This window comes from Pezoporus occidentalis, unplaced genomic scaffold, assembly GCF_034315485.1.
Source record: "Pezoporus occidentalis ecotype Australia unplaced genomic scaffold, CSIRO_AGI_Poc_V1 ctg30, whole genome shotgun sequence".
Taxonomy (NCBI): Eukaryota; Metazoa; Chordata; class Aves; order Psittaciformes; family Psittacidae; genus Pezoporus; species Pezoporus occidentalis.
In genome coordinates this window covers 2,995,766-3,017,496 of record NW_026914941.1, presented here as the reverse complement: position 1 = coordinate 3,017,496, position 21,731 = coordinate 2,995,766, and the positions used below count along the sequence as shown (strand labels likewise).

Genomic DNA, 21,731 nt, shown 5'->3' with positions numbered 1-21,731 from the left:
TTGTCACTGGTTTCTGATGCTTGTCTTTGGAGGGCTGAAAGGGTCTCTTTGATTGCTGGGTAGTGGAAACAGTAGGAAGTAATTTAAGAGCAAAAAGGTGTTAGTCAGCAAGAAACTCAGCACTAAGAGGCATCTGAGTCTTCATTGAGTCATATGTAAGATTTAGAGCATGGCTTTCAAGTGTAACTCAAACATCAAGTATTGTCTCACCTAAATGTTCTTTTGCATCCCTTTTCGTCATGTACTCATACACTTTCTTTTTTCCTTTTTCTCTGCTTTGAACTAACTGGACAAATGCTGTCTAAAAAATGATGTGAAATTTCAAGGAAAACTATTTCTCAAGAAACAGTGTGATTTTTACTGTCAGTTCCTGGCAGGTTATTCCATATGGAATTATTATGGTATCTTGGCACCACAATTGATACATTTAATAATTTTCATTATATGTTTGGGTCCTTTTGATGTTTGATTATTACATTTAAAGAAAGATTATAAGGTATATTTGCCTTTGAACATATGAAAAACACAACCTTCCCTTTCCAGATGCATTCATTTTAAGTCTGTTTAGCATTCACTAAATCTGTGGTTATTCCTTTCTTCTTTTGAAATGCACTTATTGTTCTATTTCAAGAATGAATCATGTTCTGTTGCTACCCCAAAATCTAGCATAACAAAAATGGTAAAAATGATTGCCTGTAATTTATTATTATAGGCAATCCAACCTGCCAAAACAAAATTGCCATTTAATAAGGTGGTTTTTGAAATGAGCTGTGTGAATGCTCAGTGCTAACTGAAATTGCCCACAAATTCTATATTTAAAAAAAAAAAAAAAGTTTCCTTTTAAGTGTCCACATTTTACTATATGTGACAGAAAATCCAATGGCATATCTTCCCCTCTCTATGTCAGTTCTTGCAGTCTCCACGGGCATTTAGATCACTCTGATGTCAGACTTGGATAAGATGGTATTTATATTACATATTTGGATATGTCCAAGGCCATATCCAAAAGATAGTACATTAAAGCTGTATTTCAGGAGGAGGGAAATCCTGTCATTGCTTACAGTGTTTCAGCAGAGGACTTTTTATGTGAATGTCATTGTTTCCATTTTATGATAGAAAGAATTTAAGGAGAAAGAAAATATGAGATACTTTGGGGTATTTTTTTCAGCAATACGTGAAGTCCCTTCACCGGGAAATTCATATGGAGAAAATTAAAAGGAGCCAGCAACCTATCCAGTGCTCAGTCCCAATGCTTAAAAATCTGACAGATTTCTTCTTGAGGCAGAGCAATTACAGACAATAATAAATAATTTTGGGATATTTTGGTAATATGGAAAAAAAAAAAAAAGAAGTGTAAAGGGGTCAGCAAGTCTGCTTCTTTGAAGACTACTTTAATCTATTTGATTATAGAGACTTTTGGTATGGGGGTTTGATCTTGAAATACTGCAAGGCAGTGGAAAGTTGAGGAGACAAGAAGCTGTTAACTGCTCAGACTTCTGGCTCCAGCTCCAAAGAGCATTAACGAAAAGCAAGGGCTCTCATCTGGAAACATAACTCTCTTGCCCCAGTAATGAATAATGCAGACTTGGAAAAAGTTCTCCATAACACTTAATTTACCTCTTTAAGTCTGACCCACTGCAGTCTATGTCATAGAATTGTAGAATCATAGAATAGTTAGGGTTGGAAAGGACCTTAAGATCATCTAGTTCCACCCCCCCTCCCGCCATGGGCATTGAACACAGGGAACTATGTCCATTTCCTGGGAAGGAAAGGGCAGAGAAACCAGGGTTGAGTTATCTTTGAAATTCTGCTGCTGAACCTTATTCTGTTGGCAAATAATTGCACAGTTTTGAGTTTCTTCAGCTGTACACACAGGTGAAGGTGTGTACCTCCACCCCTTGGAAGTTAAAAAAATCTCTATGAAAATCAGGATGCTTAGCTGCAAAACCATCAGACTTAGCGTCTGCTCCAAGTGTGTGCAGTTGTGATGCTTTACCATTATTTTGTATGAATTTTGTACCTAACTTTTATTCCCTCAAGCCTGAGGGAATGCTGACAGAGTGGTTGAACATGTAACTGATACAAACTTTTCTTTCTTAAAAGCACACAAAAGAAATTGGAAGGCCACAAACTCCTTTGAAAGAAGCAACCTTGGAGCCATGGACTCAGCCACAGGTAGGCTTGGAACAACTTTCCTGCTAATGTGTTTTCTGTAATGGTGGTTTCTGTAAACCTTAATAGAATTAAACTGGGTCTCTAAAGAAGTGCTGCATCAGGTAGTTCTGTGGCTCTTGGCATTGGATGTCAAAATGATTTGGTTTGCTGCCCAGATTATTGCTAATGTCCTATTAGTGGAAGACTCAATTTTTTTCTAAGGGAGAAATGCCAGGATTATTTTGCCTTCAGTTTATGTTCCTTCCATGCTTAAAGAACTTTGCAGAACTTTACAAAACCAAACATCCTTTCTGAAGGATGTATCGATAAATTGGGAGCCTCTCCTGGTGTAGAAATGATGGTTGTGCAAGACTTGTATTTTGAGAGGAAGGTTTGAAACATCGAACTGTTGAGGCGTACGGATGTAACTGAAAACAAAGCAATAGTTAATAATGCAAAAAGAGATAAGGAAATGGGGATATTAATATATAATCCTCTTAAAGGCCAAGTGAGTTTGGATGTTTTTTCCTTGCAGTTGTGAACTTACTTGAGCAAATTGTTTGTTATGAATTTCTTACAGGCAGGAGTTCAGAGACATTTTTGCTGTTAGTTCCCTGTGTGTCAGTGTACTGTAGTGCACACTGAAATACGTGGCTTTGAAGATGATGGGAGGGAAGAAAGAGGCAGTTTGTAGTGTAGGTGAAAACTGGATGTTGCTGTTCCAAGGATAAGGATTGGGGCTGTACAAAGAAGGTGCTGGAGTGGGGTGGCGATGAAGTAGGTGCTGGAGAGTCAGGCTGCTTCTGCAAATTCCCAGGGGAAGATTGCTGCTTACTATGAATGTGGGGGCCTTTTTCCTTCAGCAGCTGCCACATACGTAATTCATGTGGCACGATGCCTCTTCCTGACAGAAACACCTACTTCTGCTTTGCAGAGTTCACCTGTTGCTAGAGGCAGCAGTGAATCTAAAGCTGTAACGCCCAAGTTGGGAGTTTCCTGGCAAAGACGGAGAGAACCAGGCAGAGGTAGCAACCCCTGATCCATAATTACAGTGTGACTGCACTCTAAGCAAGCTCTGCCTTGTATTTTCAGGATGTAAGCACTCTGCCAAAGAAATATTCACCTGCTTGGTCTGTAGTTTTTACAAGCTACATATATGAAATTCCAGTACTTAGGCTTGTTCTAGAGGCATGTTTACCCCAAAAGCACGCAGGAAACACAGCATAGAAATGAAATAAACACCAGCATCTCTGTGACTGCTACCTTTGTTCATGCTTGAGTACGTTTTTATTAGTTGCAGTGCTAACTGTGTAGGCTTTCATGGTACAATCTATACAGCTGATTAAATTGTAGTAGCTCTTAAAATTTCAAATTCTTCACTGTTGTCGCAGACACACAGTATTTGTGTTTATGCACCTCTACACACACAAGGAATATAGTTGTCTTTAAACATGCAAACCTTGTATTGTAGGGAAATCCCTCAACTGTTACTCTTAAAAACACAGGATCTTTCCTCCTTCCTAAGTAAAAGGTGCAGCATGTGCCCTGGCTGCTTCCAGTTACTGCATGCTCAAACCTCCACATGCCTCTATCCAGGCAGCTGCTAATCACAATAATTAAGTGTGCATTGATCTGTGTCTGCAATCGATAATGTTTATGTGCAGGACAACAGGCACTTGCTATGGTCCATAGTTACTAACAGACAGTAACTCTTTACGTGCAAGAACAAAAATGTTGAGGAAAATGTTTTGTTCCAGCAGTTACTGCTAAACAGCTGATGAATTGTTAAGGGAGAGTGAACAGGCTCCTCGTGTTCCCTTGCCTACAGCATATGCTGCAGAGCAGGCAGGTAGAGCTTAGAGTTAGGGCTGGGCTTTGATTTATTGGCACAGGAGAGAAAATTTTAGCTTCTGAGCTGAGAGAGGAGGAGTTGAAGCAGCTTGATGGCATGATCATCGTTCAGGGGTTCTCTGGTGCATGAATGAGGGTGACAGAGGTGAGCTTTTGCAACCACTTCTCTCTGATGGTTTGTGTGACTGTTGCCAGCAGCATTGTCAAAGCAATATTCTGTTGCACTGTCTCAGTGCTGATGAGAATCATTGTTCTTCCTGAGTATATAAGCCATCACAATGTTACCTGATCACTTCTGAAAGCTGAGTTTACCAGTGCTTTACTTAGTAACTACACAGATTAAAACATGTGAAATGGTTTTTGTCATTCCTATTCATTTTTGGAAAAAAAAAATTCCTGTTTTTTGAAGAAAAAACAGAACCTATCACCAATATGCTGCTTGATTTTGTGGAGAGAAGAAATGCAATCAACAAAATAAAGAACTACTGGAACCATTGCTGTAGCTGAAAATTAAATTAGTTGTTAATTCTTTCATGGATGTAATTCTGGACCCTGCAAATCCCTCCTTAGATATTTTGTCTAAAGTGAGTAAAAATTCATGGCATGGATAAAAGCTTTGTCTATTTTATGAGCAACAGGCAAATGATCCAAATGGTGCTCATAAAGCAAATGGTTCCCAACTCTAGGAGGAGGAGAAATATTTAAAAGCGGCTAGAATGAGCCATGAATAAAATCACCTCCTATTTACTAAAAGGTGTTATTTACATGAAAGTATTTTGATCCCCCTACTCCAAAAGGAGAGAATGACTACTTTTCTCTCTTTAATGATAACAATGATAAAAAATGATTCTGTTTTCCTGGGATGCTTACTGCTGATCACTGTTGAGAGCTGCTGTGGGATGTGTTTTATCAACAGAGATTGAACAAAATAGCTGAGAGTACTTTTAGTGTGCAGGGCCAAGCAGGCAGTGAAGCAGAAAGTACCACATCTGGCCCCTAATATCATGAGGTGAGAAGCTGGTATCTATTAGTGGTTGGGCAATTTCACACAGAGGTTGTAGTCTGGGGGGAGGAAGGAGCAGTGCTTTCTGTGCAAGGGGAGGGATAGCTTTATGTTGCCTGTACTGTCATGGCTCCCATTTGAAACCTTTGTTCATCTCAGAAGCAGCCAGGTGGCTAAAAATTTGGAAACTGTACTGGTTTGATTAGACAAAAAATGAAAAACTTCATTTTGTAGTGGTTTGTCAGGCTCGTTCCTTATTCTGTGTTGGGGATTTTGTTCTTGGCTATATGGTTTGTTGTAGGGGCTTTTTTTGGCTGTGATTTAATAAGTTCCAAGAGCACTATGACATTGAGAACACGGGAATTCTTTCTCATGGCCATGCCTTTTAACTTGCAGTTTTCTGTATCTTTCTCTGTGAAACCAGTGAATGGAAACTGATGTTACTGCCTTGGAAAATGCGAGACTCGTTCCAATAAATTTGGGACAAGTCCTTTGCAGATAAGGAACATGTGTGGTAGTAGTTGCCCAAATAGGCTTGTCATTGGCTTACAAGCTTTATTTAAATGCTAAATGCCATGTATTCTTGTGGTTTTTATGCTGCTTTGCCTGATTAAACATTTAGCTGATAAACCCTGTCAAGACTGTTCAGAGCTACTGCAGTTAAGATTACATATTTACAACCTCTGTATCTGTGGTCAGTTAGAAACAGGACAATTTAAAATCAAAGTAATCTGTGATGGTTTAAATTTTTGAAGTTGCTGACATTATTTTAACAACCTGAAGTTTTGTGTGTAACAGCATGAAATAACATCGTTTATGGTGATTCAGATTCAGAAACAAATTGCTTTATTCTTCCAAATTGCTAGGGGGTGTAAATCTAGAAAGAGAGAATAAGGATTTACCGAAGTAAGGAAAAAGTACAGTCATTAAGGTTGTGTAGCAAATAGTGAGGCAAATGGTGAGTTTTGCCAGCATGGCAAAGACAGCAAAACTCCCTCTTCTCAGCTGCAGAGTATTTCTGGTTTAAACCTTTTTTTGGTAACTCTTACATCACTGTTATATGTGTATCTGGAATACTGCTTAAAAGTGATTCCTCTCCTAGAGGTGCTCAACAGGATAAAATGTGAGAAGGTGGTGTTATTAGTGCTGTAGCTTTTTATTTGTTTATTAATTGTAAGAACTCCAAGTGCTCTCACTCACTTAAGATAATGACTAAAAAGCCAGGGTACAGTTGCATTAATTTTCCTGTCTCAAATGTAGCATAATTACTTTAATGAACACATTAATTTATCCACTTTCCTCATGCTCTTCCTGCTTCACAGTTGTTGCTGTCGCTGGAAACCCAGACAATGATGACCCTCAAGGTTTATAGCTCTCTTCTGAGTTCTCTCTGAGAATTAAATATCCAAGGACTGTGACTTGTCAGGCTCAGGTAGTGCACACTCATGTGTGTCTAGCAAATAAGCAACATCTCGCACCAACATGGGTTTATTATATCACCTGATGTAACGTTGGTGCATTGCCACGGCAGTGAGCATGACAAGCAGGAGCAATAAGATACAGACCAAGTGCAACCATTTGTCTCTCAAAAGCATCTGAGGAAAAAAATGTTTCCTCTTTTGCATCTGTAGTTTGATTTTCTCTGTCTGTGTGCAGAGCACAGTCCTTTTGTCTCTCTTTCTTATTTTTTTTAAAAGCAGAATTAGTTTTTGTGGAAAGGCAAAAATGCTCAGACTGAAATCTAATAACAAATGATAGAGTGTAGTATTTTTCTGCTCAATTTTAAGGAATCACTTTATAATCTTGGAACAGTGGATAACAACATCACTAATCCAATATGTTAACAGTAAATACATTTGATGACAGGAATTGCTACACTAATCTTATATCCCTCCACAGTACAGTTAAGAAATCCACAGGGGGTCTTACTAATCAGTTTTTGCAAAGTAAATCAAGTCATGTAATTCTCACTCCCTCTAAATGCCCAGCAACTGCAGGCAGAACCACGTACAGTGCTTTTTGTTCATCAGATTGTACCCTAATCTTCAGCCACACTTTCCGCTTCAATATGCAAGAAGGAGACTTTTGGAGAGAAATGTCTCCAAACACTCTGACAGAGATGTCTATTCGGTGAGCCGGCAGTTCACCTTGTTCACCTCGCGTGTTGTGTTGTGAAGGGATGGAGCAAGTCCATGTCCTGCACACACACGAAGAGCTGCCAATAATATAATCCAACCCCATTTGCTGCTATGTATTTGACACATATGGTTTAAGCCAGTTAGTTCAGACCACAGTTTGACTGACCAGTGACATATTGCAATATGGCTTGTTCTAAAAAACTGTCAGAAGTAAAGCAGCTTTCTTGTTTTAAATTATAAACAGTGTTTTACATTAGGAAGAAATATTAACAACCATGGTTAAATATTTGAAGAGAAACAACTAATAAGAATTCTGTGCATATTTTGTTCCCACAGTTCATGGGAAGTGAATTATTTTTCATGAAGCCCTGGTGTGCTCTGTTTACTTAGCTCACAGTTTCAGCCTTTAGGATTCAAAATCAGTGAAAGTCAGAATAAAAGTGAAGCTTTATTTGTGATTCAGTGTTTTCGGCTTAGATACAAACAAGTCACCTAAATAGATTTATACACTCTAGCTATATTTAGTATTTAGAATCTGTGTGCTAAAAAGATCCACATTTTATTTGGTGCCTTAATAAATTTACATAGGACTTGGGTATATTTCTTATTTAACAGAACTTCAATTGTAATTCTAACACAAAAGACTAGATAAATTAAAGAAAAAGAAAAAAAGAAGACTAATTCCAGATGAGAGTAGAAGGTGTGGGGATTCTAAATGCAATTGAAATTACCTACAGAAATATCTGAGCTGTTTTTTTGACAGTCCAATCTTGAAACCTGATTTATTCTCTTTTAAATTGGAGGCCTCGCAAGCTGGAAGGCAGCTGGAAGCAGACTCTTGTTATGGTCTGATTTGGGTACCGGCAGGAATGATGTAGTGTTTTATTGGGAAATAAGAGGAAAACACACTAATTATTGCACTTTGAAAATAATTATGGTGGATACTCCCATAAACATGTAGTTTTTCCAGCAGCAGCTAGTGCAGTACCTGCCTGCCAAGAGGTACACACCAGGCTTCTCACAGATATCAATGCTGTTTCAATTTAGCTGTGCCTCCAAGTTATAATCTCTGTGGTATTCCTGATGTGCTAAGCAAATAACATATCCAAAACTGAGGGTACAGTTCTGGAAGGTAACTTAATGGAAAGGCCAATTATTAAGCGGAAATGGACATTAACAGTTTTCTGTCTAGCAGTCCTTTCTCCTCATTGTTCCAGTGAATATGGAATAGTACAATACCATTATGCCATATATAAAACAGGATATCAGCCTGGTTTAGGCCACTGGAAATATTCAACTGCTAATTAAAAAAGTGAAGTTTAGTTACAAGATGTTTGCAAATAAAAACATCAATATAATGAAATAAAGACTTGATTTGCAGTGGAGCAGAGCTGGTAAGATAAAACCTGGTCAACAGCAAGAATCTATCTTTTTAATCAAGTAATATTTTGGGTCATTTGACAGGCTTTGTATACTATTTTTTTTTAAAGTCTAGTTTTGCCATATCATGGGAGCACTGGGCTTTTGTAGCTGATGTAGCTGAAAAGTCACTCAGAGAAAATGAAGAAAACCAAGTCAGGGTATCAGTTGTGAGCACTGAATTTACTATTGATTTCAGCGGGGGAGACCATTACAAAGGCAGAAAAAATTCCCATTTTAAATTTATCTGTCTGTTTTTCAGACCAGCTCATGATTCTATGATTAAAAACTTTCTATTTGAGCTAAGCTGCAGTTCTCTTATGAGTTAATTAAAATAGATGAGAAGTCTACAGACAGCTTCTATGCAGTTTACTCAGTATATTTTCCAGCATTTATCTGTACAGAAGCAGAAAGCCAGTTGCTTTGGGGGTTGTATCTCTGAGGACAGGCACTTGTGTGTTCTTCTCTGTCAGATTGTTCCATGTATTTTCAGAACCCAAATGTCAAAGCTGCTGGGTGGGAAATTGGGGAATAGTAAAGGTTTGAGGTACCTTAAAATATTTTCGAAGTCATTCATTGAGACTTTCAAGAGTATCTTTTCCTTTTTTGTCCACTGTGACAGCAATATTGTCTGCCTAATTTCTTTGTCTCACACGGTTAAATCTTTTCCTTCCTCTTGCTTGCAAAATGTCAGAGTTGTTATTACAGACTTGCACAGTGGTGTAAATGTGGAAGGAACTGGTAACAGGAGCAGGGAGTTCAGCTGTAGAGCATCACCTGGAAATTCAGCCCAGTGTGCATGAAAACAGGCAACCCCAGAAAGCTTCCTGTCAGTGTGCATCGTACTGGAGCTACAGGAGGGAGCTGTACTTCTCAACGCAGGCAATTGATTTATTCTTCATTACCATACACTGTGTTGTAGGAGATGGGGTACTCAGCAGTGAGATATCCAATGACATTGTTTAAAAAGGGCAGGTAGACAGCTACTCTTTTATCTTGCAGAAAGCCCTGTCAGTGTTTAAGTAAATCACCACGGACCTGCTATCAGAAAATAGAGATGAGATCTTTGAGGTGCTTAGTTACCTACGGGTAGGCTCAGAACAGCTTTTCTCTCCACGGTGTGTCTGCTGCTATCACCCCTATTTGGCAAGAAAGCAGAGACATTCCCATTATTTAGGAGAAAGCACCAAGTAGCAGAATCATTAAGTTGCATTGGACTGTAACTTACTTGCCCAGAGCTGTGCTCAACATGCATAAATCTTAAAACAGAAAACATAAATGAGGTGTGATTCACTGAGATGTCCATTTCTCCAGTGTCCAGTTGGCTGTCACTTGTGGAGCAGTTGGCTGTGATTTAGGGCAGGATCTGGGCACAGGAACAGATCCCTTCACTACTGCAGTCAGCAGATGTATTTATGAATCTTAGAGTAAGAGGAGTGGTCTGGAAGGCTTTAGGAAAACAGGAATATAATAAAAGCTTTCTGATCTTGTGTTTTACACCTTAAAAATTGTATTGGCTTCAGTTTGAACCTTTGCATGAAGAGCAAGTGTCTGAGGGAAAGCTTTAGGAAGTGTTGGGCTTTCAACTGTCTGTTTCTCCTGAGGTTTTTCTTTAACATTTTTTTCTTTTGGGGAGGGAAGGCAGGGGAGGGAGTTACTTTAAACTTTGACAATGCTTCAGTAAGAACATTGTGTCTTCCCTCCTGATGAATTAGCAATGCAAATTTTATCTTCCTGGATAGCAAACACAGGCACAGCCATAAAGTCTTGTCACAGGGAATAACAGAAGGAGACACTAGATGCATCATATGAGCTGTTCATCTGGAGATGTCCATCATGGTCATGGCTCTTTAACACTGAATGTTTTATTATTGCTCATGATGGAAGAAGGCTGAAATCCAGTGTTAGCTTTCCTGTAAGAGGGACCAATTAGTCACAAATGCTGCTAGGGCCCCAGTGCACACTGACCAAACCATAGTTCATATATCTTCAATGTTTAAAATAGTTTTAGTCCTAGTTTAGTTAATGAAATGAGGTATTTCACCAGTCTGTTAAGTTATATGATTATTGTTGTGTAGCTGTAGTGGAGATGGTGGCTCTGGGTTGCTGTTGTCAGGTCACCTACCCTCTCCATCAGTTTCTCAGCTATGAAATCACTTGTTTTTCTTGAAGGACATTTTATGGTCTGATTAATTTTTTTGGCTACAAATTATTGCATATAAAGCAGATATACTCCAACTTGGTGCCCCAGTGGCTATACGGTAATGGCTATTATGCATCCATTCAAAGCCCGAATGAGATGAACACCATTGTTCTCTCCATCTGCCTTTGAGAAAGAGTCCAATAAATAACGAGGCATATTCAGGAAGATTATCACATTATAGTCCACATTTACATTGTGTGTATTAATAATTGCAAGGAGACAGGCACTCACTCAGGGCAGGCACCATTCTGCGTGTGTTGAGCTCTTTTAACCCAGAGCAGCACTGGCATTGAATGTACTATCTTCTCACTCTTTGGGCTGTGCCTCATGAGCTCACTGGCAAGAAAAGCAGCATGGTGCTTCCTGTTAAGATTTGTATTTCTTAGCTTCACCTAAAAGGGAACGCAAAATAGGGAGGAAAAGGAGGGAAGGCCTTGTGGAGGTTTTGCCTGTTCTGATAGCTTTTGATTGCAGATTCTGATGCTGAGTTTGGAGTGACAGAGTCCAGCCTGGCTACATGGCTCCCCTGCATGTGCCCCCTGATCCACAGCCAAGTGTCTTTGCAATGTGTAGGGAAGCAAGTGTGTCCTCTCATAATTAGTTCAACAAATAAGACCTTTTCCCTGACCTCTTCCCTCTGTCGCATGTTCTCCCATCTCATATTCCTGCAAAGCAGGAGCAGTTGCTGATTTTCAAACTATATCTGCCATTTCACTCAGCCTGCCTCTGTCGTCTTCCAGCAGCACAAGTGTTTTTTAATAGTTGGAGACAAATAACAAGGGGTCTCAAAAAGATGGTGGCATGGAATCATTTGCCACTGAGATGGTGCCTCCAGCCTGCAGTCTGACTGCTTGTATTTGAAGGACACAGACGGACAGCACAGTGAATGTGCTAACTCTGAAGATGCTTCAAAGAGGTTTGTATAATAAAGTATTTGTCTTCTCTTAGAAATGAGAATATTTTTGTTTAGAAGCTAACTCTGCTTTGATGATGGTAGTTTTTTTCGTATATATCATTTTTCCTATGTATAAACATTTTATTTGGAAGGCTCCTGCAACATTCTTCATGCTGTCATGAGCACAAATAAACAACTCAGTTATAACCAGTTGGTAAAATTTAGGAAGTTATATTAGGGAAAATGCTTTTAGAAAAGAATTCCAAGTTTCAGATAGATGTTGGTGCTCCAGCCCAGTTGGAGAATGATGCCCAAAACTTTACATTTTGACTCTGTTTTGAAATGCCTCTATGCTTTCCCAAATACCACGCAGATGTAGTTAAAATATTTGGTGTGCATTATAGAATTGTGGAATCATAGAATCGTTAGTGTTGGAAAGGACCTTAAGATCATCTAGTTCCAACCCCCCTGCCATGGGCAGGGGCACCTCACACTAAACCATGCCACCCAAGGCTTCGTCCAACCTGGCCTTGAACACTGCCAGGGATGGAGCATTCACAACCTCCCTCGGCCACCCATTCCAGTGCCTCACCACCCTAACAGGAAAGAATTTCCTCCTGGACTCTGATAGATACTAGAAGTAGCTCAGACCCAGAAGGAAATTAATGTTGCAAACACTGTGACAGTGGTTGGTGTTTGTGGCAGAATTTATAGTTCCTGAAAAGATGCATATTCTATTGCTTTGTTTTTAAATCCATAAATTTTCACCAGTACTTTATAATGTGATGAATTTCACTATATAGATTGAGTAAACTGTGATCTGAGGGAGAAATTACACTTTGTTTTATTTGTTGCACCCTCTCTTTTGCTACTGTTCTCCCTCAGGCTTTTATTCTAAATTCCTTTCCACTTTTGGACAAAGATTTGGGTTAAATAGCCAAGTTGCTGCCACTTGTGGAAACTTCCTCTGCTGAGGTGCGCACAGTTATTGCAATTGCCAAGATAAGTTCTCAGTTTTACTGAGGCGCTCATTTTTACAGTTCACGGTGTTCACAGCAGTATCATCCTCATCTGGAGTACTAACAACTCGTGAAGTATGGGGACATATTTAATACTGGGTCATTCATCTGATAGTACTGTATAATTACATTTTTAGTCTCCAAATTGCTGTAGTTCTTGGGTCTGTGGTTCACATAATATGATAAAATACCATCTTCTTTATTCTGTGTATTTAATACAGAACATATGTTTGCTAGAAGATCTTGAACAGCATTCCAGCTATCTGTGCAACACATCTGTGGAGTGTGAGCACCCAGTCCCTCGTTTTGGTGGGAAAGAACCCTGGGTTGAACCTTTAGCAGCACTGGCCAGGTAGAGAGAGGGAAGTCTGAGGAGCATGTTGTCTGCCCTGCAGCTGAGATGTACATCTTACGCTTCTATTGGTTTGTGGTGGCTTTTCATCAGGGTAATAGCTAGTACTGATGGATCAACGTGATAGTACAGAATGCTTTTAATATGGATTCAGCCTTTCAAAGTATTTTGCTGTCTCACATTTCACACACATGTCATTGCCTAGCTAGCCTTCCACAAACCAAAAGGTTGTGTTAGCAAGTATGTCAGAGGCCATGCCTCTAATCAGTGTAAGCATACTGACAGAAATGTGCAGAGTGAACCTGGGGGTTCTTCTGTTTGTTAACCTTATACAAACCCAAGTATGGAAGGATTACTTACAGTTTTGTATCTCATTGTGTTGTGGAAAAAAACCTGTAGTTTAAACCTGGTTGCTTGGGGTTTTTTTTGTGAACGCTGTTACTTAAGGCCTTTAGAAAAATTTGTAGTGTGTTTCTCTTTTCTGAGAAGTTCACTTTCTATAATCAAAGATGGATGATACAGGTTGGGTTTTTTGTCCATTCTCATTTATTTCATTGTCTTTTTCTTGCTTTTTTCCCTTTTCCCTAGAAGAAAGCTGGTCTTTACAGTGATTCTTTGTCGCGTGCTTGTTATGATTTTGTCCTTCCAGATTTTCATTTTGAGCATTAAAGATCATTTCTCAAGATCAGTAAAACCTTTGCTATGTGAAGTGGATTCTTATTATTTTTATCTGCTGATTTTATTTTCCTGTTCAGCAGCCTACCTGTGAGATGATGGGACAAGGCAGGCAGATCTCAGCGAGAACAAAGCTTTTGGTGCTATTGAGTCTTTAACTGCTTTCGTCTATATGTCTAACACACAGATCTTTGTCTGTTTAAGTAAAAGTAATGATGCTTTATGATGTGTTTCATTCCCTCTATTTGAGGATTTACAAGTGATGTGACTCAGAAATATCTGAACTTTTTCAAGAAGGAGCAGTGAAAGGAACTAGGTTGCTTTATTTCCTTTTCAGAACACAGCTAAAATGGCAGGCTTCTGGGCTTGGCAGTTTTACAGCAACCTGAGAAAATAAAAATAATCGTGCCATCACTATTTTATCTTACTTCTTTCAGATGTGCTTCCTTCAGAATTGCTTCTTTCTTTCATATTTGTGGAACTGTGCTCGGCAGAGTGGCAGCCTGTTCACAAGCTCTGCCAAGTTGAGGATTTGAAAGAAAGTAAACAACTCGGTTGGGAACATGGATAGCAAGTGTTGCATAGACTGTAAGAAGCAGAGATATGCTGCTGTATTATACAAGAGTTCACTTAATGGAAAAATGCTGTTTTCCCCTTAGAATCTGTCTTGCTAGCTACTGTAAAGTAAGCCAGTCGTGCCTGACAGCTCCCCTCTCCTCAGGCAACTTCTCTATGAAGTTTTTTACAGCATTTTTCCTGAATGAGAAAAACTGATTTTTGGCCCTTGGAACATAAGCCAATATTTATAAGGAATAAATCTTCATGCTAGAATTACCAAGAAAGAGCTGATAGGAGGAGCTGGAAAATACCTGGGAGAGCTGCAGATGGGCAGTTATTTAAGTCTTGTCCTATGTATGTGACAGTTGCCTCTCATGTGCTCCTCAAATGTTAGTGTATTTGTTAGTGGTATTTATTCTATGGGCTACAAATCCATTAATGATACTTTACAAAAGAGTACTCAGACCCTGACAGATTCCAGTTTTTGCAAACAGGCATGATTTAACTCAGCTGGTTCTCAAGTCATGTGTGTATTGCTCCTATCCAACCTACAAAACAGCAGTGAGATGAAAGGCAGTTCCTCATTATCTTCCTAAAGAAGAAGTGGGACTTCACTTTCAAAAACCATCTTAAGAACATTGCTTAGTACAATTTTCCTGAAGCAGAAAGACTGATGCTAGAAGATTTTCCCCTGTTTCTGTGCTATTCCTCTGTGGGCTTTAACATCTTCTTTTGTATCTCCCCAACTGAGAAATAGCTGAAGCTCAGAATAGACCCCAGAATTAATACTGTATTTTTTAAGCCAGTCCCATGGCTTTCTGAAGCCCTGTGACATATGTATTAGTTCAAGGGATTGCAGGTAACTCGTACTCTATGTTCTGCTAAATTACTTCACACCTCATGGCAGCATATTTTAGTTCTTCAGGGATAAATTTTACCTATAGCTGTGCTTCACTGAAAGAGCATGGCAGAAGTTGCTCTCATTAACTCTTGTTCGTTGCTATCACCTTGCTTTAGAAGCCTAGGAATGTGACTGATGCTCTACATTTAAAATTGTGTACATCAGACTCAGCAGAATTATTGGAGGCGTCATTTAAATTGTCAGTATAATGGCTACCTTTTTGGATAGGAAAATTCCTATTCCACTTAAGCAGTGTCTTGAGAGATGATATTTTTAAATGAGATGAGCAACAGAATATTTTAAATGTTTTTTATAGGTACCAGAACACTTATACTGGTCCTTACTCAGTGATCTTCATTCTCCAGATAAACTAAGCTCCCTTAGAAGGCATGGGTGGCAGTTATGGTAGTAAGAGATGCAGAATGAAGAGGAGGTATAAAACAGCTGATGAGATGTTGTAAGCAGACACAAAGGGAACCTGTGCTGGTATGTGAGAACATATGAAACAATGTATGTAGCAGAAGATGAAACAAATATAGCTGCAGAAAAGAAATGCTTCTGAATAAGATTGTTTAGCTGTGATAGATGCGTTCTCAACCTGCTGCAGCTAAAAGCTAAATACATGAGTTGGAGAGGAAAAAAAAATCCAATTGAACAAAATCAATCATTGGGGTGTAGGCTATTAAATGTTGACAAGTGGTAAAGGCTGGTTATACTGCTCTAAAACTTTGGGGGATAGCAAAGCACCTTTGAGTAAACTTGCACTCTTTAAATCAAAAATGAAAGTTCGTTGTTTTCTTTCATGGCATTATATGTCAGGGGCCAGTATTCTCAGAGACTGTTGCACAGTGTGAAATTACTGGTTTACTCGGTTCTTTATATTTCTGACCTTGAGATCTTGATCAGTACAGTTTATCCACCTGCCAGAACTGCAGAGTTCAGAAAGAGTTTATATTCTGTAACAATAAAATTCTCAATCTTTTTACTTAAATAATGAGCAATACTGTTTATGCAAAGTAGAAATCAGGTAATGGATTCATTTCATTCTATAGGAAACACTGCACAGAAAGTCCACATGGCTCCTTCATTTTTTTTTTTCTTCTGCAGCCAAGGAATTCACTACACAATTGCATCAAAATGCAAACTGAAGTCTTAAAGAGACAATATTTCAGGCTCTTTGGAATTGCTTTCTTAGAGTAATAAAGTTCCATTGATTTCTACTTCCCCAATATGTTTTAGACTACAAGGTTTAAATTGTTTAAATTTATAGGGAAATTAGGGAGAAAAGGCAGGGTGTGTCTGTAAGTGTGGAAATACAGGGCTTCTATTGCATATTTCTTTATGCATTGATCTGATTGTTATTTTGTGGTTCTGCCACCTTCAGGGCTGAGGACTAACGATCAGTACTCACTCAAAGAATGAAAGGGAGCTGGTAACCAAATTTAACTGTGACAGCCTGCTGTCCTCTTCGCTTATCAGTGCCTAAAAAATGCAGTCAATAATAGAATAAGCTGAGGAGTAGTAAGTGATGAACAGTTGTCATAACTTTAATGTTTCACTTTCTAGATCTACAAGGAAGAAACAGTAAAACCAAAGGCAAAAGAAGAGACATGTCTACTCATACTGTTGGTGAATTTTTCAAAAAAGATGATTTCTTCTGCCTTGTAATCTGTGTTCACTTGCTGTTTTTCCTCTGAGATACATTGTTGGGGTATTATGATGCAGTCAATATCTAAGCTTTCAACACACACTCTTGGGGCTGGATTGTACTGAACAAAATAGCAGGTCTAGGACCCTGAAGGGGCACTACGTTTGGTCACTTCTAAGCCTGTTCTGATCTTTTGGTCAGCTTTTATGAGGTTAGGGCAGGTGGCTGTTAAATTTATTTGCTTAAATCATTGTTTTAGTATTCTTCTAAATGTTCCTTGGAGGGGATGCTTGCCTTAGGGTTAGTGACAGTTCCCTAACAAAAAGAAGAAATTGCTTCTAAATAAAAGCACACTGGAAACGATCAGTCTTCCATGGCTGCAGTCAGCTAGTGGAACAGACAGCAAAAAGTAATATTGCATGTTATCTGACCTGTTGCAGACCTCTAGGCGTTACTACAGAGCAGTCAAGGCTTCTCTGTGCAGTGGAAGAAACTAAATGTATAACTGCTAATTAAGCCCAGACAAAATCAATATTATGGTGTGTTTCCTATAGGTAACATCATATGGCTGTGGCTGACTTTAAGGGGAAACTAAGGCCAAATGAACAACACTGCTGCTGTACATGTGGTAGTTTTCCATAGAAACAAATAACAGGAAATACTGTTGTGACCTTAGCCGCTGCAAAGGGGTGTGAGGTAGCAGGAATTTCAAATCCTAGTTGTGATTTTGGGGATTTTCCAGTTTAATTGTAGATGTTGGTAAAGTTAGCAAGGATGCACAGAAATGTGGATATCTTTTGCCTTTGTCACCTGTGAGAGTGGCAACTGCCCATTTGATGTTACATTATCCTTACAGAAGACATATGAGAATGGAATAATGTGCATAGATACAAAATGGTTTTGTCTGAAGAGAGCTCTAAATGCTTCCACAGCAAATATGCTGATCCCTACCTGTTTTGGAGGTGGGTGACAAATTCCTTGGTGGCATAAGAAAGCTCTAGTCAGGGCAATGACAAGTTGATTTTTTTGGCATGAAAAAATAATAGCATTGAGAATCATACACTGTAAAAACCTTATCTTCAGCATCTTGGTAAAACTGTAGTTAAAAAGGCGACTTCAAGGCATTGAGTGGGAAGAGTGTCCTGCTGGTAGTTGGCCCAAGAGAGCACCTCATGGCAGGATTATATCTGTGGGATAACTAGATATCCTTTCCTGAAGATGTTCGTGTGTGTTACGCAGAAATATTTGCAATCCCTGTGTGTCGAATGAAGCATAAGATAATTTACATGATTACCTAGAAATTCTTTGGTTTAGTGCTTTCTTCTTTTTTTTTTTTTTTGAATTCTTTTTATGTTAGTTGATTTTGATGAAATTTGGTTTTCTTGTGCTAATCCTTGTTGAAGAAACCCAGATGAACTTTTCGTTTTATAATGAGTTTCAGTATGCAAGAGACTGAAAAGATTCAAACATTCCTAAAAGGCAAAGACAACTGGAAGTCTGAAAATTCCTGAAGTTCCTCCAAAATCACTAGCCTACATTCTTTATTTAAAGGGAAGTGTGAAAATTTAAGGGCTTGTTTTAATGGTAAAATCTTTACTTTAAAATAGATCCTTGATGTCATGCGTGAGATAAATCATAGCAGTGGTTGTTTTGACACTCTGGAGTGTAGTTATGTTATGCACTGGTTTCCCCAGAGATCTTAAAATTTAACAAGCAAAGGCCAGTGTGAGTAATGAAATGAGGCAGCAGTATAGTCATTTCAATTATACTTTTATTACACAGCCATTCTTCGTAGAGCACTTCATACTTTTTGCAATGCTTACTAGAGTATGAAGTGCTTTGTGTGAAGGAAGGGTAGCTCTGATTTTACGACTAAGTGGACAGCATGATTTCAACTTGCTTTGACTGCAGTGCTGGGTTGTAGCAGCATGAGTAACACTGGAGAGCACAGGGAAGAATGAATGCGCTGCTTATCTCTAATGGCTGAAACCCTCCTCAGAGAATGATAGGATTTGATAATTCAGTAATTTTGTTAGGAATGGAGGTACTTGCAAATGCTTTATGCTTCTCTGGTTTGTTTTGAAGATGATTTACTCTTTCAAATCTATGGTTAACAGTGGCTACCTCCCTCTCCCAGCCCCAACAGACCAGTACAGCAGCTTTAATATTAACCATGTTCCTTATTGTCTTTTTTTTCACTGCTTATCTCAGTTATTTGCTTGTACTATATGAATTATTCTTGAATATTTATTTCTAGTATAGGCTATCATCTAGAAAGGCTATTCAATATTTTGAAGTCTTAATAGTGTAATGTACTTGAGATTATGAATATAAGCTCCCTTTTCATGCGAGATGGCACTCTAAGCATGTTATACAATTACATGTATAAGTACACAGATAAAGATCAGAAAGTTTAAACCATCTTTCTCATTTATTACATTTTGAGGAGCAATTTGAAGTTATTATAAGGGATTATATTAAAATAACTTTATATTTAAGACTGCAATAACAATACAAGGTGCTGGAACTCCTCTGGGGTTACACAGGACATTAAACAGCTTTTGTTTCTGTAGTGAATTTATCATGTGGCCTCTCCTTGCTTTAGGGTATGTATCTTTCTCTGTTATTTCATGTGCCCCTTAAACCTTCAGCATGGTCAAATGGCCTCAACTAAATGCACAACCAATGCATGTGGCACCCAAAGAGAGAGGGGTCACTGGGCACGTTGAGGACAGTGTTTTAGTGGGGAGAAGGAATCACAGCTGCTTCTCTGGTAATCGAACTGCTGCACATATTCTGGTCAGGCTGCGGCTGATATTAAATTCCCATCAGAATATACTAACTTTTGTTCTCATAGAGTGTTATTAGATATCTCCCTCAATGTCTAAGGTAATTGTTAATTTAGACCACTTGTGTCTTTCTGAGATTAGGGAGAAGGGAATCTATTTTTTCTCCCTCTACAAGCATACCTGTTAAATCCTTTAGCTGAATGGATAACGATTACAAGTCTCAACTGACAAGCTACAATTTTTTCAATTCCTGAAATGTCATTTATAATAACAGAAATGACTAGCACAGCTACAATATCTGCGTTGTGAGGGAACTGATTAGAATTTCAGCTGGTACCAAGAGGTATGCTTTTTGTATGCAGAGGGAGGCTGTTAGATGCTATTCATGTCCACAGCTACTCTGGCCAGCAACGAATATTCATACTCCTTTCTTACAAAAAAATGAATGTGATGGTATAAATGCAAACTGCCACCATTGATGGAATATTATTAAATTCTTCTGATTAGAAACAGATGTGCAACAATTCCGGTTACAGAAAGCATTGTCAGGCTGTAATGCTACAGTGCAAATGTGAGCATATGAGGAAAAGAGGGAAAACTGAATTTTAGGAAATGCAAAGGAAAAGGATTACTTTCTTCTATTTGCTGTTTGTGCTCTGCAAAGAAGTGACCAAGGATGTCATATGTAGTGTTTGAGACAGAGCTGTATCTCTTTGCCAGTCTTGCAGCAGGGTTGTTTGGCTTCTTTATTTTTCTGTTCTTTTTAATCAGCACTTGTTAACAAAACTCTTAAATATGTTGGAATGAATGTGGAGTTCATGGTGTCAGTTGAACAGTTCTGGTATAGGAGTGGCACTAAAATTCAGGAAGCTTGTGAACACTATCACTAGATATAAGTAGGATGTGCTCAGATCTCATTGAAGTTCATATGGTGTTCCTGCTGTTGCACCTTTGGACCCCAGATGCAAGAGTCTGTTGGAGGAGCCCTGCAAGCCTGAGCGCTGATTAGGGAGTGACAGCTCATGTTCTGTTCTTTGTATCTGCGTAGACTTCAATACTATTGGGAAATCTTCTTTTCCCTTATAATATCTGTGATCTGAAGTTAGCTACTTATTATGCACCCTTCTTTTCTTTTTTTTTTTACTTTGCCTCTGAGCTTAAGAAAGAGCATTTTGTTGGATAAAATGAGGTGAATACCTTGATACAAAGAAGTTCAACCAGAATTGCTCCTCAGCAATTTACCCAGCCATTCTGTTCAATTGTGGACACATGACATACTTCTCTGCTTCCTTTTACTTATTTTATCCTTCCCATGTAATAGACCACCCTAGTACAAAGGATGTTCTGTCTGACAATATGAATACATATTTTCCAGGAATAAATTAGGACATTTCCCAATGCTCCAGCACATCCGTGTTTAATATAGGCCAATAGATCAAAGACAACTACTGTAGCTTCCCTCCTGGGTCTGTTAAAGCCGGTATAAATGTGACCCTTTCTAAATAATACAGTACATATTATAAAGCCTCTGTTTCCCTAGAGTTAATATATTCCATAAGTTACTGAATTTGGGTTTCTTTTCAAGTACATTTTTCTATGATATGTCTAAATACATGCCTAGTTAGCTGCTACCTTATTTTACGAAAGCACCTATTTACCTACCTGCGCCTACCATGCTGTGTTAGATCTGGACTATGAACCAGCAGCCACAAATAATTTATCCAACTAAGAACTTCTTATTTCATGTGTAGAGCCCTCAGATGGTTAATGATTCAGCCATTTACCAATTCGCTAAGGAATAGAGAGAGGAGTATATGGAGAATCATATTTTTACATCTGTGATTAACCTCTGCAATGTAATTTCTGCTTCTGAAGAGTAAAGTATATTTTTTGGTATCTGTAAACCAGCTCAACTATTCTTGTGAACAAAATCAGTGTGATTTCTCTCCACAAAAAAATAAGTAAAATTGCTATGTGTGTGTAGGAGAAATAAGGAGTGCTGTGTATGTTTATGAGACTGGAGTATGTACGCAGACTTTGAGAGAGCCTTGTGCGATACGTTTGCTCACACATGAAACACAGTACCTTTTCCAAAGTATGGAAATTTGTGAGCTGTAATAGCAAAG

The 21,731-nt window shown here is 38.6% G+C and overlaps 1 protein-coding gene across 7 annotated transcripts in view; it reads left to right on the top strand.

Annotated features, from left to right (window-relative positions):
- PCDH11X (protocadherin 11 X-linked) overlaps positions 1–21,731 on the top strand; it is a 491,669-nt gene that overhangs the window by 228,650 nt on the left and 241,288 nt on the right. For 6 of the 7 annotated variants that reach the window (XM_062627447.1, XM_062627444.1, XM_062627446.1 and 3 more), the window contains one exon: positions 2,104–2,175. In XM_062627447.1, the coding sequence (XP_062483431.1) occupies positions 2,104–2,175 (72 nt within the window). Of the gene's footprint in view, positions 1–2,103; positions 2,176–3,088; positions 3,209–21,731 lie in introns of those variants that run through there. The other variant, XM_062627448.1, reaches the window with a different exon arrangement.